At 44.2% G+C, this 25,808-nt stretch overlaps 2 protein-coding genes across 5 annotated transcripts in view; one reads left to right on the forward strand and one right to left on the reverse strand.

Annotated features, from left to right (window-relative positions):
- LOC146181587 (tRNA (cytidine(32)/guanosine(34)-2'-O)-methyltransferase-like) overlaps window positions 1-9,595 on the reverse strand; it is a 308,502-nt gene extending 298,907 nt beyond the window's left edge. For 3 of the 4 annotated variants that reach the window (XM_084576608.1, XM_084576606.1, XM_084576604.1), the window contains exons 1-2: window positions 9,401-9,595; window positions 2,396-2,465 (exon numbers count right to left, since the gene is read on the reverse strand). In XM_084576608.1, coding sequence (XP_084432734.1) covers window positions 2,396-2,465; window positions 9,401-9,521 — 191 coding nt within the window. In that variant the 5' untranslated portion in view covers window positions 9,522-9,595. The remainder of the gene's footprint in view (window positions 1-2,395; window positions 2,466-9,400) is intronic. The other variant, XM_084576607.1, reaches the window with a different exon arrangement.
- A 366-nt stretch (window positions 9,596-9,961) lies between these two features.
- On the forward strand, window positions 9,962-25,739 carry LOC146181599 (trimeric intracellular cation channel type 1B.1). Its single transcript, XM_084576609.1, has 6 exons — window positions 9,962-10,207; window positions 13,192-13,348; window positions 15,185-15,369; window positions 15,760-15,847; window positions 17,283-17,724; window positions 22,284-25,739. The coding sequence occupies exons 1-5, from the start codon at window positions 10,087-10,089 to the stop codon at window positions 17,584-17,586; spliced, it is 855 nt and encodes a 284-aa protein (XP_084432735.1). The 5' UTR covers window positions 9,962-10,086; the 3' UTR covers window positions 17,587-17,724; window positions 22,284-25,739.
- The last annotated feature ends 69 nt before the right edge of the window (window positions 25,740-25,808 follow it).

Below are 25,808 nucleotides of genomic sequence, written 5' to 3' on the forward strand. Positions count from 1 at the left end.
TAGCTGTCGTGGAACGTGTGAGCGTTGAGAGAACAATAGTCGCCGCACGGACGCCAGTCACCCGGTTCTTTCTTGGGCACCAGATGGAGTGGTGAGGCCCAAGCGCTGGATGAAGGGCGAATAATAGATAGCTGCTTCCTTGCTGAACTTGGGCCCCCATCTCATTGATAAGTAGAATAACTTTGCTCTCTTGGTTGTTTATTACAATGCCAGCCATCACCTACTTCTGTAGCGGCGGCAGCTGTACCATCTCAGCATTGACACCTGAGGAGGCGCACGATCTTCCCAAACTTTTTGTGCACTGGACCTACATGATGCTCATACTTTCTTGAATGACATCATGCAGAAGGTTCCATGCTGCACTGCTAAAACAAATGGTGAAGTTCACCACAAGAAGTAGTAGTTCATACAATGCAGACAAATCAAAGAGACCTATTTTCTCTTTATTGTGTACACTCCTTTCCTGAGCAAAAGGGTTGATCTCGCATGCACCTAGTGCACATGCGCTACGCATTAGTAAAGAGTGGTGTTCGTTTAAACCTCCACCCTCCTCAGCCCTGTCCCAGCTCTGACTCAACCAATATGAACATCTAACGGTTCGGAATATGCCCGTAGAAGTGTCTCATGGAGCAGTTCCGGTTTCCAAACAGAAAGTGGGGATTACAAGTGGCAAAGCAGTGAATCTCCACCTCCTTTGTCCTGTCCACCATACCTGAACGACAGTAAATAAAAGCTGTGCTCCAGGTACACAAAAATTCATGCAAACACAACATCAGCATGTGTCGCACGGAGCATGCGTCGCACGTGTCGCTTGCCTCGCAGCTTAGACCTTCTGAAACACAAAATTTTGCTCATCACCCAGAAGTGCATGCGTGATTAGCCAATCAGACTCTCAGCAGCTGTTTCCAATTTGTCACAAAGCTCCTCCCCAGAGTTGTCTGCGCCCCATTTCAGTCCTCAGTGCTGCTGCTGCACCACTGCCCTATTTTGCGTCAGCTGCTACATAGTTCAAAACTGAAATAAAGCAAACTATCCGCTTGCTGCTAGCGAGCGGACTACGAGCAAACGTATCATGACAATATGCGAGTCAAGGTGGTACGGGTGCTCATTTCCACTGCCGCTGAGCTCCCACTGTCGGTGCGATATCCGATGTGGCACGTATGCTATAGCTTGGTTGCCCACAACAAGATCAAAGAACTTGTGTTTACTACATGAGATTGTGTTTACTACATGAGTGCACCTTTCCCCTTGAATCCATAATCCGCCTTTGCCTCCTCAAGCATGCCGACTTGGTCATCACAACTTTAGCTGCACTGCTGCCGTAGAGCAAATATTTCTTTTGCTTTGGCTACCATGCAAGCTGCAGAGAAAGAACAAAGTAGGTTATGGTAGCGTTTCCAAAGCCGCGAAGCGACCCAGTTATCAAAGCCACTATGCACTCCACTGTCACTACAGCTGCCATAGCTGTCGCCTTCGTTGGCATGGGGGTTGCTCACCAAGCGACGGTTCGAAAGCCGGCTGCCTTCGCAGCCTCGTCGCACTCTTTTTCGCGTATCGTATGGCCTATCAGAAAGCGCCGCGCTCGCAGGTAATATAATTAAAGGCGACGCCAAGGCCGTGTGAGCTGCTCGACCAACGCCGTCTTCGAGCCCAGACATCGCCTCCTCTAGAAAGATGCCTGCTGTATGCGCCGAAAACCTGCTGCCCTTACCTTTCCCTTTTTCTCCTTTCCACTTGTGGTATCTAGCGATCCTTATGGCGCCCGGCTGCAACACGCACTTGCGCATGCTGCGCTTTCCGGACAGCCGTTCCCGCTTCGACACCGCACCCCAACCCCCTTTATAAAGATAGAGGCGTATCTAGCGCCATCTCTTGATGACCGCACGCAACTGAAGGCACACTGGCTCCAATGGGTAAGCGAGCGATGCCGCAGGCATCTTTCTAGAGGAGGCGATGGCCCAGGCCAAGTGAACTTCTCGAGCTAACGAGACGCCGCACAGAGCGGAACGCCAAGGCCACGTGAATTGTTCGGCCCCAGCATCGAGCTGCGCATTTAATTTGGTTTGCGAGGTTTAACGCCCCAAAGTGACTCAGGCTATGATAGACGCCGCACTAGATGGCTCCTGAAATTTTGGCCACCTAGGTTTCCTTAAAGCGCACTGACAGCACACACAACTGTACATGGGCGCCTTGTTTTTTGCCTCCATCGAAAAGCGGCCGCCGCGGCCGGGATTCAATCCCGCATTCTGGCTTCGGCATAGTAATCGAACGCACTAACCATTTTCTTGTTCGTGTTGGCCTACAGATAAGAGCTGCGCGAACGCACTGCAGGCAATTCAAAATCAATGCAAAACAGGCGACATGTGCCGTTCTTCCAATCGTGCCCGAAACTCACCGAAGCTTTCTTGAGAGGACTTGGCTCCAGCTTCCAGGCGCTGCGCACAAATCAACCGCTTTTGTGACACCTGCAGTACAAAAACACAGCGTCTGTCAAATAGTTCAGTTCAGTTCAGTTCAGTCGTGTCCGACTCTTCATGACCCTATGGACCATATCACGCTATGCTTTCCGGTCTCTATCTTCCTAACATCACATAACTTCATCTGCAGCGCCTCGAGGATGCCATCTAACCACCGCGTTCGCTGCCTACCCCTTCTCCGGTGACCCTCAACCTTTCCCAACATCAAATCTTTCTCCAGCGACTCCTCTCTTCTCATCAGATGACCGAAGTAGCTGCACTTTAACTTTAGAATTTGACCCTCCAATGAGCAGTCAGGGTTTATGGTCGACAGCGGCAGCAACATGACTGCATCGCTAAAACGCTACTGCTGTCTTCGCAGATCTCTGGATGCACCTGTGACTGGGTCCAAGGAACACCACCCCTGCTGATGTGAATCCGCATACTACTGCGAACGGTCCCCGCTGCTGTGAACTTGCACCCAACCTGAGGCCACCGTCATCCAACTGCGTTATCGGACACTTAGCGCTTTATTAGCAAAAGCTGTGCAGACGTACACTAGACCATCTACCAGATAAAAGAGCGAACATCGGAGCAGCGGTCACTTGGCAGCAGCGGTAGCAACACGACTGCATCGCTAAAACGCTACTGCTGTCTTCGCAGAGTGCAATATTACGCAAAACTTGTATGCAGTTTATTCCTGTCACTGCTGCCACCTTAGTTGAAACTTACTCATCGTAACGGTATGCTTTGTGTTGCGTTGAACGGCCAGACCTTGTAGAAAAAAAAAAAATGTCCAGCACACGTTCTTGTGCATCAACTATTCATGAAAGTGTCCCGCGTGTGATCTGTACGGAATGTAACTGTGCATACCATTTTGGCCAGTGTGCTGGGGTAAAAGAGAAATCATTTCAAGCTAAGCACCCTGATTCGAAAAAGATGTGGCGCTGTTGTAAATGCCGAGCAGGAAATGCTCCTGTAACCGGCAAAGAGGACAATGGCTCTGATTCTGAATCTGATATTCAGAAGACTCTTGCCGCTATCCTAGAAAAACTGGAAAGTTTGCCAGAACTAACAAAAAAAGTGGATCAAATTGAACAATCTGTTCAACACATGTCCAAGAAATTTGATGACTTCAAAAGACAGGTTTCTCGTCAAGAGAATAAAATCAAGGCTCTGAAAAAAATAGTAGCTGAATTAGAAGAGAAAGACGATATGACGCAGGTAGTGCAAGCACAACTGCAGCAAGATGTTAATGACCTCGAACACCGCAGCAGAAAACTTAACCTAGAAATACACGGTATCCCGATTCAACCAGATGAAAATCTGCTTTCTGTATTAAACAGTCTTGCCCGCCGAGCTTGAAGTACCGCTTCTAACAGCAACAGATATTCAAACGATACACAGATTGCCTGCTCGGAAAGATAAGAAGCCAGGTATTATCGCTCGTTTTACCTGACAAGCGACAAGAGACACTTGGCTTTCAGCCAAGAACAAAGTAAAAGAGAATGATCCGCCTATCGTCATCAAGGAAAACCTTACTCGGTACAACAGAGAACTGCTTCGACGGGTGAAGGACTGGGCAAAAGGCAGTGGTTATCTTTATGTATGGCATGTAAATGGAAAAGTTCTTGTCCGCAAATGTGCAGGGATGAATGCCATTCATATCAAAAGAGAAGACGACCTAGAACAGTTGAAATGAGTGCTGTGCTCGCCGAATCGATAAAAGAAAATAAAGTAAAGAGAAATAAAGATGCAAAGCCAATATCATCTTCCTGCTGACTTAAACCGTATTATTTCCTGTTTTTCGCCCGCATCGCTAAAAGCTGTACACATCAACGCACGATCAGTGAAGAATAAAACACAATCCCTAGAAGAATTTTTCAGTGAATTCAAGTTCACTGCGATAATGTTAAGTGAAACGTGGAGCACCAGTGAAGATAATGTTTTCAGAATGACTAACTATAAAACGTATTACCTGAATAGACCTGTTGGCCGTGGTGGGGGAGTGGCAGTTCTACTGGATATGAACGAAAATGGTGAAATGCTTTATTCATACACTATGATCACGCCGCACTACGAGGTCATATCACTGTCTGTGGAGAAAATTATCTATTCCGTTTGTTATCACCCACCCAATGGGGATATAGCCGTTTTCTTGAAATTTATGATCACTTTTTATCGTTTATAGCAGACGGAGGATACCTGCTTATTGCTGGAGGGGACTTTAACATTGACATGTGCAGTGATAATTATCATACTAGAGAATTTAGCACTATGTTGGCTTCAAACGGTTTCAGCAATGTAATTGAAATTCCAAAGAGAATAACTATTGAAAGTCAATCCACCTTAGACTTGTTCATCACCAATTTATGCCACCCGAAACTTAAGGCGGGTGTATTAGCGTGCCCCGTCAGCGACCATCTGCCTGTATATTTCTGTATGGAGGTGCCAGCGCGAACTTCAAAGCAACCGGAAGCTTTCACTTACCAGTGTATAACAGAAGTTGCACTGGAGGATTTCAGAAATGCCCTTAACAAAGTTGACTGGACGCAGATTTTTGAGCTGGATAATGCAAATGATGCTTACAACCAATTCCTTGATATATTCAAACAAATCTACCAATTTCACTTTCCCAATAAGGCGGTCCCATAAGAGTCGTAAACCTTGGATCACTCCTGCCTTGCGCCAAGAAATAAAAATGAAAGATAAGTTATATAGAACGTTTCTGACGACATGCACGGCTGATAATCTGAAGGCGTTCAAGCAGTTCCGAAATAAATTAACAAAGAAAATACAATCCGCTCAAAAGGACTATTGCTCTGCATTTTTGGACATTAAAAGGGGTCGTCATGACCTACTTTGGTCCCGTCTAAACTCTTTATTGCGACGGAACCAATCCCATGCCAGCGTACAAAGGTTGAAGATTAATGACAATGATTTAACTGGAATTGAGTTGGCTAATGCTTTTAATGATTTTTTTACGCAAATACCAACCTATGGATCGCATCCAGATGCATGTGAGTACATAAACTGTCGTAACGATAAAACAATGTTTCTAGAACCTGTTACATGAGAGGAAGTTGTGTCAGTATTATTAAGCCAAAAGAATAGCAGATGCCGAGACATTGATGACCTTCAGATAAGACCAGTAAAATATGTTGCTGATATTGTAGCCCCCGCAGTTACACACATATTCAACCTCTGCTTAACTACATCTTCCTTTCCAGAAAAAATGCAGACCGCCAAAGTAACCGTTCTATTTAAAAAGGGCAACCAAAATGACTTAGGTAATTATAGACCTGTATCCATACTTCCTGTTTTTTCTAAAGCACTAGAAAAAGTTATGCACTCCAGGTTCACTAAATTTATTGGCCAATGTAATTTTCTCACTCCGTGTCAGTTCGGTTTTCGCAAAAATAAATCAACTGAACTAGCACTTCTACATCAAAAAGAATATATTCTGTCCCAGTTTGATAACAGAGCTTTTGTAATAGGTATATTTGTAGATTTTTCAAAGGCATTTGACTTGGTGAATCATGAATTACTCCTAAAGAAGTTATGGTACTATGGTATCCGAGGCCAGGCTGCAATATTAATAAAATCATATCTTTCGCAAAGAAAACAAGCAGTTAGCTTAAATAATCTACTATCAGAGGTAAAACCTATATTTTCTGCCGTCCCTCAAGGCAGCGTATTAGGCCCATTTTTTTTCAATATATTCCTTAATGACATTGTTAACATTAACAAAAATGCCAAATTCATCATATACGCTGACGACACGAGTATTTTTTTTGCTGGGAAAAACATTCAGGATCTAATAGTGTCTTGCAATACAACAATGGTCACACTGGAAAAATGGTCGAAATCTAATGATATGTGCGTGAATGAAAAGAAGACAAAAGCCGTAATATTTCGCCCGAAAAACAAGCCGGTTTCTACTCACAGTTATATTCTATATAATTCTTGACCTATTGAAATAGTTAATCATTTTAAATGCCTTGGAGTTATATTTTCTTCAACCATGTCATGGGAACACCATGTAAATTACGTTGTCAAACTGGCTAGAGTAGTGGGCATGATTGGTTGCAGACGGCACATTCTTCCAACGTCACTCAAATTAACTCTTTATAACGCACTTTTTTATTCTAACGTAAATTATTGTCATATTGTATGGGGAACTGCAACACATTCTTGTCTTCACAAAATACACATGTTGCAGAAAAGGGTCCTTCGCTACGCCTTCAATGTTAGCTATGGGTTACCCAGCAAAGGTCTCTTTCTTGCAGCCGGTGTGGTCCAAATCTATGAATTATATCGATACCGGTTGAGCATTTCTTACAAAACAGAAATAAAAAATGGTACAAAACATATTCGACGATTGGCAAACTTGCAAGAGAAAACCACAAATTACCCTTTCAGACAACCTGAACAATGAATGGTGCCAACAGAACGCCTAAACTCCTGGCAAGAACGTTTGCAATTCACACTCCATTCCCTTCTGAACGCTTATACGTCTGCACATTTTGACTTATACACTTGTACTCATAAGGTATTGTGTAGGATGTATATAGAAGGTAGCTCCGAACAATTTTCATCCTCAGTCGTGCAAAAATAAGTCTTTGCTTCTGTATCTTATATTTTATGTATGAGAGTGTGATATGTAATAACAATCTTTTTATCCCTGTGTTTACTCAGTACACTTGAAGTGCTCTTGCGATGTATAGCATTACATTTTTGTTCTTTTGTTTCGTTTATACAACACCAGAAGTTGAGTCATTGTTTGTCTTCTGCTGTTGCCTGTAAAATGGGGGCTGCGGCTTTGTCAAGCTGTATTTTACAGCTTTTTCTGCAGCTCCTCTGTCCATATATCTTTGAGCCAGAAATAAAATTTATTATTTATAATATAGACTGATTTGATCTTCTGGCAATCCAAGGAACTCTAAAGAGTCTCCACCAGTACCACAATTGAAACGCATCATTTCTTCAGTGATCAGCCTTCTTCACAGTCCAACTCTCACATCCATGCATCACAACTGGAAAGACCATAGCCCGAGTTATACGGATCTTGGTTGGCAGTCTTATGTCTCTGCTCTTTACTAGGCAGTCAAGGCTAGCCATGGCTCTCTTTCCCAGAAGCAGGCGTCTCCTAATTTCATTGCTGCAGTCTCCTTCCGGGGTAATCTTGGAGCCCAAGAAGAGAAAATCTGTCACAGCTCCCACTTCTTGTCCCTTATGCTCCAGGACTTGATAGGGCAAGACGCCATGGTCTTTGTCTTTTTAAGGTTCAGTTTAAACTCAAACTTCTCACTCTCTTCTTGTACACGCATCAGAAGTCTCTTGAGCTCCACTTCACTTTCTGTCATTAATGTGGTATCATCCGCATATCTAAGGTTGTTGATACGTTTTCCAGCAATCTTCACTCCAGCTGAAGACTCGTCCAGACCGGCCTTTCTCATGATGCACTCAGCATATAGGTTAAATAGGCAAGGCGACAGTATGCAGCCTTGTCTCACTCCTTTCTGAATCGAAAACCAATCAGTAAGACCATGCATGCCCAGTTCTGACTGTGGCCTCTTGCCCTTCATACAGGTTCCTGAGGTGACAGATGAGGTGAATTGGAACTCCCATCTCTTGGAGAGCTTACCACAATCTGCTGTGATCTACGCAGTCATTTCGCATAATCAATAAAGCAGAAGTAGATGGGTTTCTGGAACTCTCTTGCTTTTTCCATGATCCAGCGAAGGTTGGCAATCTGGTCTCTAGTTCCTCTGCCCTTGTGAAACCCAGCTTGCACGTCCGGAAGCTCCCGATCCACATACTGCTGCAGCCTACCTTGGAGGATTGCAGGTCAGCATAAAATCTCTCAACGTCAACTTCTTCAGCAGTAGTGGTTGGTGCATAGACTTGAATAACTGTAATGTTGAAAGGGTGACCTTGGATCTGAAGTGAAATCATTCAATCATTTTTGAGGTTGTACCCTAGCACTGCTTTGCCCATTCTTATGTTTACTATGAGAGCGACCCCATTCCTTCTCCTCGATTCGTGCCCACAATAAAAGACGTAATGGTCGCCGGAATTAAATTCTCCCATTCCGGTCAACTTGAGCTCGCTGATACCCAAGATATCAATGTTCAATCTGTCCCATTTCTCGCTTGACAACATCCAGTTTACCTTGCGTCATAGATCTTACATTCCATGTTCCTATGTAATATATCTCCTTGCAACATCGCACTTTCCGGTCGCTTCCCGACACATCCACAACTGGGCGTCCTTTTGGCTTTAACCCAGCCGCTTAATTCGTCCTGGAGCTACTAGGAATCACCCTTTGTTCATCCCCAGTAACATGTGGGACGCCTTCCAACCTGGGGCGCTCATCTTCCGGCGCCTTATCATTTTATTAATTTTTTATTTATTTATGCAGAATACCTACAGCTGGGGCATTGTTGTAAGGGGGAAACAGCATAAAAACAGATGTACAATACAATAAATTTGACAGACGATGCAGTGAGACAAAGGTGTAAAAAAAAATAAGGGAGAAATGTTGCAGAAAACCAAACATGCGCACGACACACCAGATAAAATTAATGCTATTGTGACTGGCCATAGGGTTTTCTTGGCAGGAAATACTGGAGTGGGTTGCCATTACCTTCTCCAGTGAATCACATTTCGTCAGAACTCTCTACCGTGACCTGTCTATCTTGGGTGGCCCCACACAGCACAGCTCACGACTTCATCGAGTTTCGCAAGCCCTTCCGCCACGATAAGGCAGTGATCAAATAGACAACACGCATATGCATCATGTCGCCCAAACGATCACGAAACTAAAAATTGACACTCTGCAAGCGCGTTCCGATAAGGGGCACCAGTTTTGACACCATGTGAGTTACTGAAAATTAGTAAACACGCCTGATGCGTGCGGTAGCATGAACAATGGATCTCACCTGCAAAGATATCGAATTCTTCGTTGATCTGAAGCAGCTTGAACGCGCTTCGTGCACGCCAGCCTTCCTCTTTCGCCAGCCGATAGTAGACGTCCCGCTTATCCTTCGAAGAGCGGCCCATTTTCGCAAATTAAGCGTGCACTGAACCAAACAAACACGATAAACGCTCGTCACAAAGCAGCGACTCAAGTTACAGCACGTACAGCACGTGCTGACATTTTGACGCGGCAGCCATATTGACCTATGCAACCTCCGTAGGACCGATGATATGAGTTTCCTTGTCGCTTCAAACCATTTTTACCATGATGGTAGCAATGGTAGCCCTAGCAGCCTTAGCGGCCCACGGTCTGCAGGGCCATAACGATGGGCCTTGGCCATAATTCCTGAATAATTTCACTTTGACGGTAAACGAGTAAGTTTCCAAAGGCAAGCTACACCTGCAAGATATAAAACTGGCGAATAAAATCTGAAACTAAATAGTTTCACGTTCACGACGCCTCGTGTCTCTACTAGACATACAGAATCTTACCCTCCTCACCTTACCAGCCTTGCTCTCATCTTCCGCGCATGCGCAGTGGAGGAGTGTGTCTGCTGGAGGCCCGCCGCGCGCGTGCTATTTACGATTCCGCACGATTCCCGAACAGCGAGCGGGCGCTCCGGCACCCTCGAAGGCAAAGGACTTAAAAATGGATCCCGAAATGTTTCTCGATGTCGCCAATCAGGTGGCAAAACTCAAGATGTACCCGTACTTCGACCTTGCACACTGCGTGATCACATGCCTCTACCTGCGCGAGGATTTGGGACCCGGTAAGAGCGAAACCTCCAGCCGCCTCGGCTCCCGGCTCGAGTGTACCCTTGAGGGTGCTCGAAAACGAACAAACAAGCGCTAAAGGAAACGATCAAGGGCCTCGAGAGGAGCTTTTCTAAGCCTCGCTCTAGGAGATGATGCTGCCAGATTTCTTTTTTCCCCTCGAGTTTAGCTCTTGCGATCGGAAAAGCCAAGCGCACGGAGCTTGTTCCACGTAAAGCTTGTTTTTCTTTTCTTTTTTTTCTCTCCCTCCTGCTATTTCGCCCTCTCGGGAGCGCAGTGCAGTTTCCAGATGCTACGGCTGAGGGTAGCGAAAGATACGAGCTTGAAGTAAACTTTAGGGGAGCGACGCGATCCTTTTTTGGGGCCCGACGTGGATCGTTTTGTTCGCCCGTGTTCCTTTCTGTAGAACAACAGCGTTTGCGTGATTGGCACCGCTGTAGCGTGTCGCGTTAAAACACGTACCGCTCGCGACATGCGGGCTCTACGCTTGAGAACGCGTGTGATGCGTTCGAGAAAAGCAAAAATAGAAACGGTGACAGGGAATGTACCCGCGTGCGCTAACATTAGTGCTCTGGATGCATACGTCGTCCACAGCACAATGGCAGTTTTCGCAGTTGTAATAGCTCTATTTCGTGCGCGTTAAATATTTTCTGGATGATCTAGTTCGAGATCAGTGCATATATGTATGCGGTGCGTGTGCTTCTGAATTGCTGAATTCGCAGGAGTAGGCCGCCTGAAAGCAAACGTTGGAATACCGCAAATTGCTGCCAAGTGTGTTTAAGGCAACGCTTATTTGTTCTTGTGTTCAGGATGGTTTATTCACCACCATACACAAACACAGGCGGAAGTTTGCAAAAAAAGAAGTTTTGAAAACTGCTCTTGAACAGCTTGATAGACACAGCACCTGACAAGCTTATAATTAGCTGTCGTCCTGCAGCTGTTTGTGTTCACCATGTTCGAATTCTCCGCGTGCCTTTTGCTGTTTTCCCATGAAATCTGCATACAGCTGGACACTAAAGATTTGATCAACCCAACGATTGTGCCTGAGCCGTGAAAGCAATCAGCAAAATGAAATTGCATTGTAGCCGGAACAGCCGCAGTGTCACAAGAAATGGTATGGCAGCACTACCGTGAGGGAGGCTGGCAGTGCATGAATGTGGCAGCAAACCTAGCCTTTTGCTATTAATGCAAACAAAGGACACATATTTGAAATCACTTAACAGAGATGCACATGGCATCATGCACTTTTTGTTTGGTTAACGTCCTAAAGCAAATCAGACTATGAGGGATGCCATATACTGAAGTGCTCCGGAAATTTCGACCACTTGGGTTTCTTTAGCGTGCACTGACATCGCATAGCACACGGGAGCCTTTCTTTTCGCCTCTATCGAAATGCAGCAGCCGCAGCCGAGATTCGATCCCACATCCTTAGGCCCAGTAGTTGAGTGTCATAACCACAGCACCACCGTGGCAGGTCATTCATTCTTTCATCTAAGTATATATGTGATGTGTAGGCCTTAAAAATTGAAAGCAGTTTGACCAAAACACTATGAAGTCACAGTACTATAATAATTTGCTTAATGTTGTATTTTGTTTCTCTGTGTTACCATTGGCACTGCAGGTAGATCGAGAGAAAGAAGATGGCTTACACGGTATGAAAGAGCACTGAACAAGGGTAGAAGGGGGAGGCGTTTTTCGAACACCACACTTGGATTTGAGCAAATAAATTAATTGCTTACACTGACACTGCAGTGCCAATGAACAAGGGTAACCACTTGTCGAAACGTTGGCTCGACCTGCAAGCTGAGGCTCCTCCTCCCCCTACCCTTGTTCATTGTCACTGCAGTGTCAATGTAAGCAATTCATTTATTTGCTCAACTCCAAGTGTGGTGTTCAAAGAAACCCTTTTGGAATTGAAATGTAGGCTTTAGTTAAGGAAGCATAATTGATATTGCACCAATAAATAGAGTAACATAGCCTCCAAGGGACATTGATACTTGCTGTTAAATGAACCAAAAGTGCTTCCTTTGCCCTGTTCAACAGTTTCAGATTGAAACATGGCCATTAGGCAATGATTGTAAGCTCTATCTCATCATGAAAATGCTCACTGTTCACAGAACTAGAATTAAAATAAGAGAATGGGCCTATATGTAAAGGAAAGCATCGCTGTGTATGCTCCTCCCTTTAGTCTTGTCCTGTTTTGTGCGACATCCTTCTTGAAATGTATATACAGTGTTCTGCAACTTTATCGAACCCCAGTTTGAAAAATTCTCCCACCTCAACTGGAGGCTCATTTGTGCTGAAACTGTGCAGAAAGCTTGCGCGTTGTTGTCCCCTTCTTTACGAGGTAAGTTTGACCATGGCACTTACTTGGTTTGGCCGCGCATGATGAGAAAACAGAACCGTCTGCGACGGGACTGAGGAGCAAAAGACGCAAACGAAATTTTCTGCCAAAGGGCAGCAGTGGTGCTATCTAGCACCATTGCAGGAACATGCCATGCTTTCCTCGGCGCTTTTGAACCGTAGCGCTTTCCTCCAGCACCGCCAGATGGTGCCACAGCTGCCTTTTGCTAAAAATTCTGTGCTGGCGTTTTTTGCTTCTCAGTCTCGTCGCAGATGGTTCTAGTTTCTCATCATGTGCAGCCGAACCAAGTAAGCACCACGGTCAAACTTACCTCGTAAAGAAGGGGACAACAGTTCGCAAGCTTTGTTCTCAGTTTCAGCCCAATGAGCCTGTGGTTGAGGCGGGAGAATTTTTCAAACGGGGGTTCGATAAAGTTGCAGAACACTGTATGTTCACCAGCTGCCCAAAAAGTCTGCTCTACTCAATGTCAGTGCTTGTATATGCTCAGAGGATAAGCTGTCTTGTGATTAAAAAAAAAATGGCACACAACAAAACTATGGTGGTTGCGTGATTTTCACCACCGCAATGTAGGTTCGAAAACGTAAATACATTGCTGAGTGGGTGAATTGTGTGCAGGTTCCCAGTTGTTCTCCAGGAAGCACCCAATGTCGTGCTGGATATCGAGCATGTTTTCGATTTTTGCTGGTGGGATCCTGTCGGCATTTCTGCTAGGTGAGCCCATCCTGGGAGCCCTGAAGAACAACCAGCAGCTGCTGCTGGCCACTGCAGTGTGGTACGTACTGCTGCTGGCTTTAAAAAGAGGACGCTTTTGGTCAGTCATTCTTTGTTTAACATAGTGAGAGTCCAAAGAGTGACTGAGGGCATCACAATTTTAATGGGGTTTAACTCTCTTGTTACAACACCTATTCAAATTGATCACCGATGATCGATCATTTAAATTGTCGATTTCGACACGTTGGAATCCTTTCTCGTGCACCTAGCACCACCCAGTGGTTAGTCCAGGTACTGCACTTCTAGAAACAGTTTAAATTTTCCCGCTGTGGCAACGTTCTGGTATTTGATGAACCTTTTTGAGGACTAATGTGCATGCATTGTTGTAAAAGGGGCTGTGGCACCCATGCTTGAAAAACAAAAGAAAGAAAACCTGCCACTCGTGGTAATGCAGCATTGACATCAAATTTTTTAATCAAAAGACTTCCAGCAAGTCAAATATCGAATCCTATTGTCAACTTTGTTCTCTGACGGTGTTGAGTGGTGATAATTACTCAAAAATGACGCCAACTACTCACTAGTGAGCTTTAACTCTGAGAGTTCAGGTGGTTTTATTCCACGAAAATGCATTCCTGAAGGTCCGCTGCATGTCCAACACGTATACCCAGCCTTTACAGCCAGATTGCAGCAGTTTTGGTTTGGTTCCTGACAAAAAAAAAAAAAAACTTCTTCACCGCATGGCACGAGAAATGGGGCTGTTTCTACCTGTAGATTTTTTTTGTAGATTTTTTTACACAGTGTTCCCGGATCATTGATCTCCAAAATTTAAATTTTCTTTGTTAATAATGTATCTGATGATATCGTGCTTTTTCTATCCTATTTTTATCAAATCACCACAAAAATGGCAATTTTCTCATTTTTTGCGTATCCCGTAATAAATTTTTTGCTTTGTTATGTTTTTGGTAAGAGCATTTCATTACGTGCAGTTTTTTGTATGCTGCAATATGTGCTGCAGTATTATTTGCACTGGCAAAAAGTTTTCTTCTGAGACCTATCAAAAACAGCCATTTTCTTGTGGTAACAAAAGAGCTAAGAGACTCCCATAAAATAGGGACAGCAGCGCAAGCTATGGAGAGGGATATAATACTAAGAGATAATGAGAGATTGTAGTGGGTCAGGAAATAATTATGGACAGGAAAAGAGCATGGTAACCAAGAAGGCATGGTAACTAGTAGCACGAGCAGAAACAGACAGTTTGGTGAAAAGACGGGGAAACCACAGTAGGAAACTAGAAAAGTGCATGGTTAATTGTAGATGAGAGGTTCTTTTAGTATATATAGTTAAGAAGATGGTGATGATAGCATTTTTCATTTCTCCTTCAGCCATAAAGTATTCTTGCCGAGTGTAGATGAAAATTATGAGTTTATGGAGGTAGCAAATGTGCCTCGTGGTGACAGCTCTGAACACTAATGCTAGTGACAGTTTCCTGTCATGGAAGTATAAAGGAAAAGGCAGCAACTGTATCTTTTTTGAGAATGTAATATGGGCACTCTTGAGGCTTTCTCTTCACTTATTGGGATGTGTCATTGTTGGTGTATCAGTTCAGTATAGCAGTAGTACTCATAGTGTATTTAAACAATAAGGCTTATAGTTAATTACCAGTTATCTATTTTTCTTAGTACTCTTCATACACATTATATTTTCACGACCCTATCTGTTTACCTGCAGTACGCTTATCTCTTTCTATGACACAGGAAAGGACAGCACGGAAATTATGTGCATATTCTGGAATTTGCTGCTGTCAGTTTAGCTAACTAGCCAGATTGCAAAATCCGTAGCACTTAGCACTGTTTCAGCTCTCCGTATAGTATCTCCTGTTTTGCCTCCGTTATTACAGGTATGCCATCTTCTACTCACCTTTCGACATTGTATACAAGATCTGCAAGTTCTTCCCATGCAAGCTGGTGATTGCACTAATGAAGGAAGTCACGCGTTGCAAGAAAGTGCACGACGGAGTCATGCATGCCGCCAAGGTGTACCCCAATGGCTACCTCATCATGGTGATCATAGGTGTCGTCAAAGGTGCAGCGGCTCTTTTCCCCCATTCTTGTTCATCGACCTTGCTTTCCTTAAGACTTCGAATGGTAGCTACTAGAAAAAGGTTTTGACTCGCGAAGTTCTGGATTCAGTCCACGTAAAGAAACTTGCATATCTACATTTGTAGATAGTTTTTGATACTATAAGGATTCTGGTATGTTAAGAATGTAAAATTTGGCATGGACAGTGTCGAAAAAGCATAGCTATTTCCCGATTTTTCTTTTTAATTCCACTATAATAAAAAAAAAAACTATCTTAAAAGCTTTTCTTGCAAACATTATTGTCATAACATTCTGTTATCCTCAAGTTACATTTCTTATTTTTGTACATTAGAAAGTACAAACGAATTGAAATTAGCTTTTCTGCTCTATCCAGGTAACGGGTCAGCATTTCTCAAAGTGTTTGAGCGGCTACTTCGAGGCTTCTGGACTCCAGGAGCCATGGAGATCATGCAGCCAAGCTTGTGAGTAGGCCCGTACTTTGTTGCGAAATAATTTTGGTCGCAATGGTTTCATAATACAACCATTTATTAATTGAGTGTGGACTCCTACTTGTGCATTGAAGCTGGATATATGGCCTTGTTATGGTTTCTGCCTAGTCATGTTCACAAATGTGTGGCTTCATGGCTTAAGTTTTCTCTTGGCTTAGTTTGGATGTGGACGTGGCAGTACAGGTAAATTAGGCTTGGTAATATTGGTTGTCTCTTATTCTTTGCACATTATCATAACCTGAAAGAAACGCATGGGTGGCTTCTCTGTTCTAAAATTTCAGCTGTGATGATGGTGCAGTGGATGCTCTAAATTTGAGTGTTCATGATTCAAACTTCAATTGTTATAACTGATACTTTTGCCTCATCAGCCCAACATATATTTAGACGTTCCCTTTGATTTGAGCATCACATATTTTGAACAGATTAATTTTCAGTCCATTTCGAGTTTGAGTTACCAAAACTCAATCACATTCCCTTGCCTCAAACTATTAGCAGGCTAGCATTAAGCATAAGGTCATCTGGTCATGTAATTCAACTCTGCCGCTTTTCGGTGGAGGCGAAAAGCAAGGCGTCCGGTGCTGTGCGATGTCAGTGCACGTTAAAGAACCCCAGGTGGTCGAAATTTCCGGAGTCCTCCACTACGGCGTCTCTCATAGCCCAAGTCGCTTTGGGACGTTAAACAAACCAACCATCAACTCTGCAAGTATGGCGTCGGCACAAATAATCTTGGTTTTGTTTCCCCACTGAAACACAAGTGAGCAGCCCTTGAAAACTTGTTCCAAAGCTGTGTACATGCATTTCAAACTGCGCCATTTTGAACGAGTCACTGTTGAAATCCATCCGCTTACAATTACGCACATCCGACCCCAGCATTTCATTCCTGTGCAGTGCCGACAGTGGCACATGGAGATAGTGTTTGAAAGGGGATAGTGCGTGCTAATGCGTGTGCATTATAACTAATAATAATAATAATAACAGTAATAATTGGTTCACAGGAAAGGAAAGGCGCAGTATCTGTCACACTTGTTTCTGTGGACACCTGAACCATGCCGTAAGGGAAAGAAGGAAGGTGGGAGTGAAAGTAGAAAGAGAGAAAGGGGTGCTGTAGTGGAGGGCTACGGAGTAACTTCGACCACCTGGGGATCTTAACGTGCACTGACATCACACAGCACAGGGACGCCACTTCGTTTTGCCTCCATTGAAACGCAGCCGCCCACGGTCGGGATCGAACCTGGGTGCTCCGGCACTGAGTTGGGAGTCTTACCACTGCACCATCGCGGCAGGGTTGTTGTGCATTATCAATGCACGTAGAACGCACAGCAGTGAGCTGCTCTTCATGTTATTCTGCCCTTGCATCTCGGGAAAAATTTGTGCAGTGACTAATGACTCTTTGGGCCCCACTATGCAGCCCCACCAAGGCATGCCTGGTGGCCTCCGTCATCTTCGTGCTGGACAAGAAGACAGAGTTCGTCTCGGCACCACACGCGCTCGTCTACCTGGGCATCGTGGTGTTCCTGCTGTACTTCAAGTTATCGGCAATGCTGCTGGGCATCCACGACCCATTTCTGCCCTTTGAGAACCTCTTCTGTGCCGTCTTCATGGGCGGTGTGTGGGATGCACTGGGCCGCGCGCTCACCTCGAGCCGTGGTGGTGAAGGCAAGGGAGACACCGCCAAGAACGGAAAGTCTGAGGCCACCAAGAAAAAGGACTGATGACTCCTCGCTCCACCATCTTCCCTCAAGCCTTCTTCTTCCCCAGCACATCATGTTCAGTGTGGGATTTCATCGCTGCTTCCTCCCTCTTTTCCCTTCTGGTTTCTCACATATGGGATGTGCCGGCGGCAAAACAAGGTGAGTGAGTGAGTGGGAAAATGAGGTATTTATCTTGGGGAACTCCCCAGGGAGCACAAGACGCTATTGGAGAGTGCCAATGATGGGGTAGCATTACATGATCGTAAGGCAACAGACTGGATTAGGGAACAAACTCTTGCTGGTGGTATATAGTGAAACCTCGTTAAGGCATACTCACTTATGCAGCAGTTTCACTTAAGATGTAGTCACACGGAATCCCTGACTTGGATTCCATTAAACCTCATCCAGTTGGTGCCCACTTGAGACAGAGTGACTTGTGAAATTCTCCAGTTAGTGCGTACTTAGCATCACACATGAGGCTGAAATGATCTCTCATAAAGCAGCCATTAACTGCACTGTATTGCAAGCGAACTGGTCCTAATGTGCAGATCACAGCAACGACATGTATGGCATGCGCATGTGGCCATTCTTCACCTGGTTTTTCTGTGCCCCGTGAGGTATTACTTCATCGAGTTTCACTGTGTGACGAAAATTTGAGGGACACTTAACTTCACCTTTAAATGGACACTGCAATACTTTTTTCAGCAGCAGCCTTCAGTTTTTCATGCTCCAAACTCTAATATCAGATTGAAATTAGGTAGAAAAAAGCAAAGGTAGCCTTTTTATAGCAGAGATATGCAGCCGGCATCACAGAGCTCTCCGTGCAGCATGCCATTACCTGTGATTGGCCAAGACGTCGCATGACATTTCGAGAACCCGGGAAGCTGCCGATGTGGCTCCGTGATTACGCTGCATTCTTATCGCAGCTCTCTGCGATGTTGTAAAAGTGATCTTGGCACGCTATTTCCACTCGAGTGACCATCGGAGGTTTCACCACATGTGTCTGTACCAGATGTGCCCACAAACGACGCAGCACTTCTGTTGTGGAAAGTAGAAGTCAGCCATCAGCTTGTACTGGCTTTGCATGAAAACTTGCTGTGGTATAGAGCGAGGCATTTTGAAAAGTAGTGCAATGTATTAGTAAAAACCCTACATGGCCCTCAGCGAAACCTTGGCCTGCATATTCTTGGGAAGGAAGGGCAGTGAACAATGCACCAGCCCACTACCACTATCACATGCCTCCCGCCCCGCCCGAAAACTCATTGTTCTGAAAAAAAGACCCTAGGCATGATTTACCAAATTCCTGCTTTGATTGACAGGCATCGTACATTGGGGAAATGAAGAATTTTATAGAAAGGATGAAGCAGTACAAAGCTGCCAGCAGACAAAAATGAACAGTGAGCAAAGCGCAGTTTCTGAGCTCCGCGATGCGAGACAGTGATGGAGACCAAGTCAAACCCGCGCAGAATGCTGCTTGAGTCATGGCACATTCAGCAGATGTAGAGAACCCTTACCTTTTCGTACGCTCACGTGTGTTGAAAGCCAAGCTGCAACTCCACTGCACCCATACTCATGAAATAACCGTGCTTTCAAATGTGTTTTCTTACAAGAGCCTTGTTGGTTTCATTTCTCACTTAATTTGCATCCCCAGACAAGGCAGAACTATGTAAAATGTTTTCGTGTGAATCGGGTAACTATTACTCGTGAAGAGGCAGGAACGGGTGCAAAATCACGAGGCCACATATGAACAACTTTGTTGATTGCCTGCTTGGACATATCATACCAAGCCTTGCTCAGTGTGCTCCAGACCTAGATCCGCCGAGACTCAGCTGAGCAGTACACGCCTAATTTTCTAATAACACTCCCACACGTGTTCCATGAGCATGTCAGGCAAATGCTGTGCGGGAGAGGATCTCACAAAGCTGTCACAACCTGAGACACACAGTGGGCTCTTTTTAATTGCTTGCTTTGCTTGTTCACATATGATCATCACTGTATGCAGCTGATGACTTGTGCAATGTTTAGCATAGAAGCCATAGAATGTATCCTTGTGCGTGAAAACGAGACACGCAAGCACAGCCACGCTCCGATGCTGTCTACCAGTCCCATCGCCAGATTTCGCTCCGTGAGCTGGTCACAATCGATGCTTAACACAGCGGTTCATGTACAAATGAGACCTGAACCATCAAAAAGTAATGGTATTCCAGTAAAAAATACAAGCCCTTACCCCCTTTTCCTCCTTTAATAAACGCGGTTCTTTGAAATGGTGACTGACATGACTGTTTCGTGCAAGAAACGGAAGAAACCGTGTTGTGGTGCGTCCATGTCTTTTTGACAAAGCCCTATAGAAATCACATTAGGAACAGCCAACTCGATCTGCACATAGTCAGTCACGAAAATGCTTCGAGCAGAATGCGTTTCCTTTGGTCAGCTTGAATTTATCTCACTGCTCAGCAGTGTCACTGCGAGCTTTTGGCATTTACAAGAAACGATCGACAGAAAGCATCGTCACGACCACAAGTGCCCGTGCATCCGAACGCATGCAGAGCAGTGTTGTATCGGGTCAGTGCTTCCTCTATGCCTTCTGTGCCTGGGAAAAGGAGAGGAGAACAAAAGGAGCTGACCGTAAACGCTACTACAGCCTTTCTCCGGAGTAGTATCAAGGTTGCGCCAGTGCTCATGTGTACGGAAGCTGCGGCTATGTTTGCAGCTGTTTGGTCGTGGATTTTTTTACTGCATTCACGTTTTATCAAGTAAACGTTTTTGAAAGGGAACACTGAAGCACTTGCTGCTCTGGGCAATGAGCCCATTTTAGATGCATGTGTCGTACTCCACTATTGCTGTGCAATGCGTGTCTGCTGCACAGACGTGAGAGCGTGCGTCTGCTCCAGTGCAAGGCCTCTAAAATTGTTCTATCAATGTTAGACGCCCGATCCCGCGTTCGTTCCTTAAAGTTTTTTTAGAGTTAGAATTGTCGCCAGTGCAAGAAAGCCAGAGCTGGTGCCAGAAAATGCAGAGAGGTTAAACTGTGATGGTACAAAAAACAGTGCGCCCTGCCACATACTTCCTGCAACATTAGCCTCTGTGTGCGAACAGACTCAGTGACTCAAATCTATAGTAACGGTATTGACTCTTAACTTCAGCCAATGTGGCATGCGCGAAAAATGCGTCCTGCGCTGTCAGTTATGTAACAATATGCATGCAGATACCGCTGCACATAGAGGCTTATTTTTCAAGATTAGTGCATTATAGGTCAAACCAATTTTACTCGAAATAAAGCATTTATTGTGGGAGGCTATTATTCCCACATATCAGTGAAACGCATGCCGTCTTTAAAAAAGAAAAATACCTGGTGATAGTATATATATATATAAAGAAAAGTATAGGGGTATGCACAAACCCCTTTAACATTACCTCTTCATTCCGTGCAATTTTTATATTTTGGTTTAACGGTTTGCAGAAAGGAAGCTAGATGCAGTGTCAGTGGACGCCTACACTTACATCAATGACATACAATCGGAGTTACATATGTTGCAGGTTCATATTTCTATCACAAACTAGTCTCCCGTTTTATAGCAGATGGATGCTAAATGGGAACTAAATTGGTATGACATCATTCTTAACACTGCACAAAAAACTGTTGCGTCAGTTCGGAACCACATGCATATAACTGCGAGTTCGATTCTGTAAGTTTCCAAGACATTTTATTCCTTTGCTTCCTGTTGATTTTTGCATCACAACACCGATGCCAGCTTTTCTGCAACATGTGCGCTTAAAATACAATTGCAGATTTCTCGCCGTTAACCTGGCCGGACAGACTGCATGCAGAACATAAGCGTGCAATAGGCCCCGAAAAAAGCACGAATACAGTCAAAACAAATGCAAGTTTCACATTGGAAGCACGATCGGACAGACTGCGTGCAGAATACACACTTACAAAAGCTTGAGGAAAGTGCGAATGCAGCCAAACTCGAATGCAAACACGTGTGCAAGCTTTGTACTGCGTGCGGCCAATCTTCGTTGGGTGTTCTACTCATAAAGCACCACCACACGGTAGCTCCGAGCGGCGGTGAGGCCGGCGCCCGACGGCCTGAGGAGAGCATTCTCCCAGGTACAGAAAGTATAGAGGTGGCACTGATCGGTTGCACAGGATAAGTTAACATGTTTTATTTGCCCATAATGCATGCTAGATGAGGAACAGCGCACGCCGAAAGCTCATTCGGTGGGCTGTGAATGCCTCCGGCTCCTCTAAGTGACGTCACAACGGACGACACGAGCGAGGTTTCTCTATTCTTTCCTCCTCTGCAGCAGTCACACAGGGTGTGGGAGATTTGAATGGCGTGGTTTCAGTCGGCGATTGTGCTGGTGTTGTTCTGCATAATCGCAAAAAAAATAATTTCACAGGCACGATCAACAAATAATCGACTTTAAAAATCTACAGTATTAGAGCATGCGAAAACCGCCTCAGTGTCCCTTTAAGGACATGACGTGATGCAAGGCTCCTGGAAGATTCGATCCCATCTCTCCCTCTAATCTTGCTGCTATCATCTCGGCCATGTCATGCGGTCCTGGCCATTTCACCTGCCAACTACTGCCTGCCGGAGGCATAGCAATAATTTTTTATTTAATTTGTAAGAAATTTAAGATTGCTTAAAACTGATTACCATACACTTAAGTACTGTGCAATCATATAGTGTCAGTATTTTGTTTCTTTTCAGGTTGCAATTGTGCGCAAGTGGCTCTACTGCTGTACCACGGGCAAGTTCCCTCTGCTGTCAAACATCGAAGGACCCCTGCAAAGGGAGGAGGAGGAAGAAGGGAAAAAGGGTGGCCATCCGAGCGGAGTCGCAAGAAAAGTGATGGCCTTGTTGTGTGTTTATCGCTGGGTTTTTCATTTCAGCCACCACGTCCTGTCCGCCTTTTTCACTGACCTCCGATCCATCTCTGTCTGCGACTGGACGAGCATCTATCTTCTTTTGTTTTCACACCAGTTTTCAAAGTTGTTTTCCATATGCCCCCTGCTGTGTTTATACAGGCTTTCCCTGGCAAAGTTAGCAGCAGGCATAGATTATGTGGCACGTGTTGTGGTGACACCGAGGGTGGTTTGTCGGGACAAAGATCACTGTTTCAAACACCAGTGTTGCACTGTGGTGTGCCCCATTTTTATGTTATTTAGGTTTTTGACTTTCTTGACTTGGAACGTGATTCCTCCTAGGCTAATCTGGAATAAAATGTTCATGTGACGTATCATACTTAACCAAAGTTGCTCAAAGTGATGTTTTCTTTGGTTGCAGAACATGAATTCTTTTTAATTTGTACACCCTGTAGACCTTATGGCAGTATGTCCCTGTTTGTTCCAACTTTTGTGCAGTTATAAAGGCCGGGTACATTGGTAAGAATGCTTAGCTTAAGTTTTGACCAGTAGAGGAAGTCTTTATCACATTTTAACCACACAGATGAACTTAGCCTACTTTTACGAATGGAGCAAATTTATTTTTACAGTTTTCTATGTCCGAGTGTCTGAGCGGTGCTATTTTGGTAGCCTCTGGAAATGTCTTTGCTCTCGTGTGTCGTCTCGTGTGCAGTGAGTGTGTGTTTGGGAGGGCGATGTGTGGGTCTCAAGGGAAGACCAAACACATAGCTGAAGAAGTGCCAAGCGTTATTGTTTTAGCTAGCCACTACCTTTGACCAAGGAAAGGACACAAGAGAGAAGAGAGTTCCAATGCTTATTGGGTCAATTCACTCCTTTCCATTAATTTGAAGTCCTTTCATTGATGTAGTTACCACCCTAATGCCCTGCAGTTTTGCAGACTTGAAATATGAAGCTGAGTATGAAAGTATCCACATACGAAGCATGGTGGTAAATTTAGTTTTAGCAGTAATCCATTTCAAACACAGGAGACAAAAGGCTCTGCTTGCCAACACCAGGTAGCAGCTCTCAGCCTGGGGGCAGTTGTCTTCTTGAAGCATTCGCCAGCTCGGCTCTGTCCATTTTTAAGTCCTTTGTTAACACCACTCGCCGAAAAAAAAAAAAAAAAAAAGAGACCGCAGCTGTGCGAAAGCCTAGGCTGAGGATTGCACGCTTACTTGCCCGGTCGTCATCGTCATAGTAGCGGTTAGCCAAATCTTTGTCACGTCGCATGTCTTCCTTCTGTGATGCTGCAAATCAGTTTTAAGGATGTGGGCTTTGTTCAGTGATGCATTCAGCCTGAGTGCTTAAATTAAGGCTTGCTGAAAAACTAGTAATAGTCCTCCCTAAAGAAAGTAATAAAATATCAGTAAAAAAAGGGTGCTGGGTAGACAAGAGTCAGTGAAGAATAACTTAGTAATCTGCAATTCATGGATGTAACTGAAACAATGAATTGCAAAGTATGATTGGTGGTTTATATAGGCAAGGCAGAACAGTGAGGCTAAAAATTAATCACAGAAAACTAAATGTAATGTTCTACATTCTCGGAAATGAACAGCTGTTTACGGTGGAAAACAAGGCACTGAAAATGCTAAGGGAATATATGCCTACTTAGGGCAGGCTATGACCACAGCACTGGATCATGAAGAGAAATAGGTAGAATATGAATGGGGTAAAGCACATTTGAAAGGTACTCTTTGATCAGGACATTTGACAGGTACTCTTTGATCAGGAATGGCACCTTACCAATATCCCAAAGTTTATAACAGCTATATCTTACTGGTACTCGCCCACGGGGCAGAAATATGAAGGCTAGTGTGATCTCTGAAAAGGAGAACGGTGGGTGTAATGTTAAAAGACTGAATAAGGTCAGGGTGGGTCAGAGAACAAATGAGTTGACGACATCCTATTTTAAATCAAGAATTTGTGGACAAGGCTTGTTAACTCCGTTAAATTAATGTTCTCGGTAAAAATTGATTCTTTGGCTTTGAGAGAGAGAAAATTGTGTTTAATGATCCTCCCACTGATTGATTCGAACGCATGACATTTTTACCGAACAGACAAGTTGCTGTTTTGAATTGAATGACAAAGGAAGTAGTTTCTACGATCAGCGACAAAGAAAAAAAGCACCATTTTAGGCAAAGGTGGTGTTTTTGTGATAAAAGCATTGTACCTTATTGATGCAGGCAAACTGCTGTTTGTCCTCAGTTTCCTTTTAAATATATATACAAGTGGTCAGAATGTATTTACAAACATGTCATAAAAGGAATTAAATCTGGTCACTGAAGTAGCTGTATGCTTTAACGCAGATTGAATCTCTCGGTATACGAGTGCATGATTTGATCACAGTTATGCATGTGCACTGACTGCCGTGATTTCATGCATGTCAGATGCAGGCTTATACAAGATACAAGTTGTTTGTATTGTTTTCTGTGCTCTTGTTTAGAAAGCTAGCACGGTCCTTTATGCATGAATAGACTAGACACTATTTTCCAGTACTTTCTGTCAATCACCATCTCTTTACACTGCCCGGTTCATTATAGCAGAACTGTCGTACGTTTATTGTTAAATCAAAGTAAACAATGTTGCAGTCATTTCAAGCAGTGTTCACCGTATTGAGATTACAAAAACCCTCGAAGGGTGGGCAATGTTTTGTATCTATAGAGATTGCTTCAAGCGGTGCATATTTATGCACAAGGCCCCTCTTGGTCTTCGGTGGTAGACAACACATGCATATAATGTGTGCTACACAGTTTTAACATGTACATAATTCTACTAGGTCAGGTAGAAAGTGCAATCCAGTAATATCAGCATGGTTGCAATTTTCCCATCTAGTGCATAGACATGACTTGCATACACATTGAGAATGTATTCATTATACCGATGTATTTTGATAGAGGGAAGCTTACATATACACTAAGAATGTATAGTCAGTATACCGGTCAAGCTGCCTAAAGTGTATTTTTAAAAAGGTAAATTAATGGTTCAGGTGATGACTGAACGTAATGGTATTTTACGGCAATAGTGACCCACTAGTCGGTTTTTCACTAAGTTAGTGGCATCTGTTGTCCGATAACGTCATAATGAACTCTTATGATAGAGCGAAACAATTTGCTTGACACACGGGCTCACTTATGTCAGGTGTGCCACCTGCTTTGCTTATCACTACGACACTAGAAAGCTCAACAAGTGAAGAAACCATTTGTGCAGTTGTCTGTTTTCGCATCGAGATGGACCGAGCAAAATAAAAGCCAGTGCATCAGCTGTTCCTGTGGCAATCCTAGCGTTGCTAGTCATTTTTATTTTATCCTTCCCCCGGTTGTTATCCTGAAGA

The sequence above is a fragment of the Amblyomma maculatum genome, chromosome 8 (assembly GCF_055883805.1).
Source record: "Amblyomma maculatum isolate TAMU_Amacu chromosome 8, ASM5588380v1, whole genome shotgun sequence".
Lineage (NCBI taxonomy): Eukaryota > Metazoa > Arthropoda > Arachnida > Ixodida > Ixodidae > Amblyomma > Amblyomma maculatum.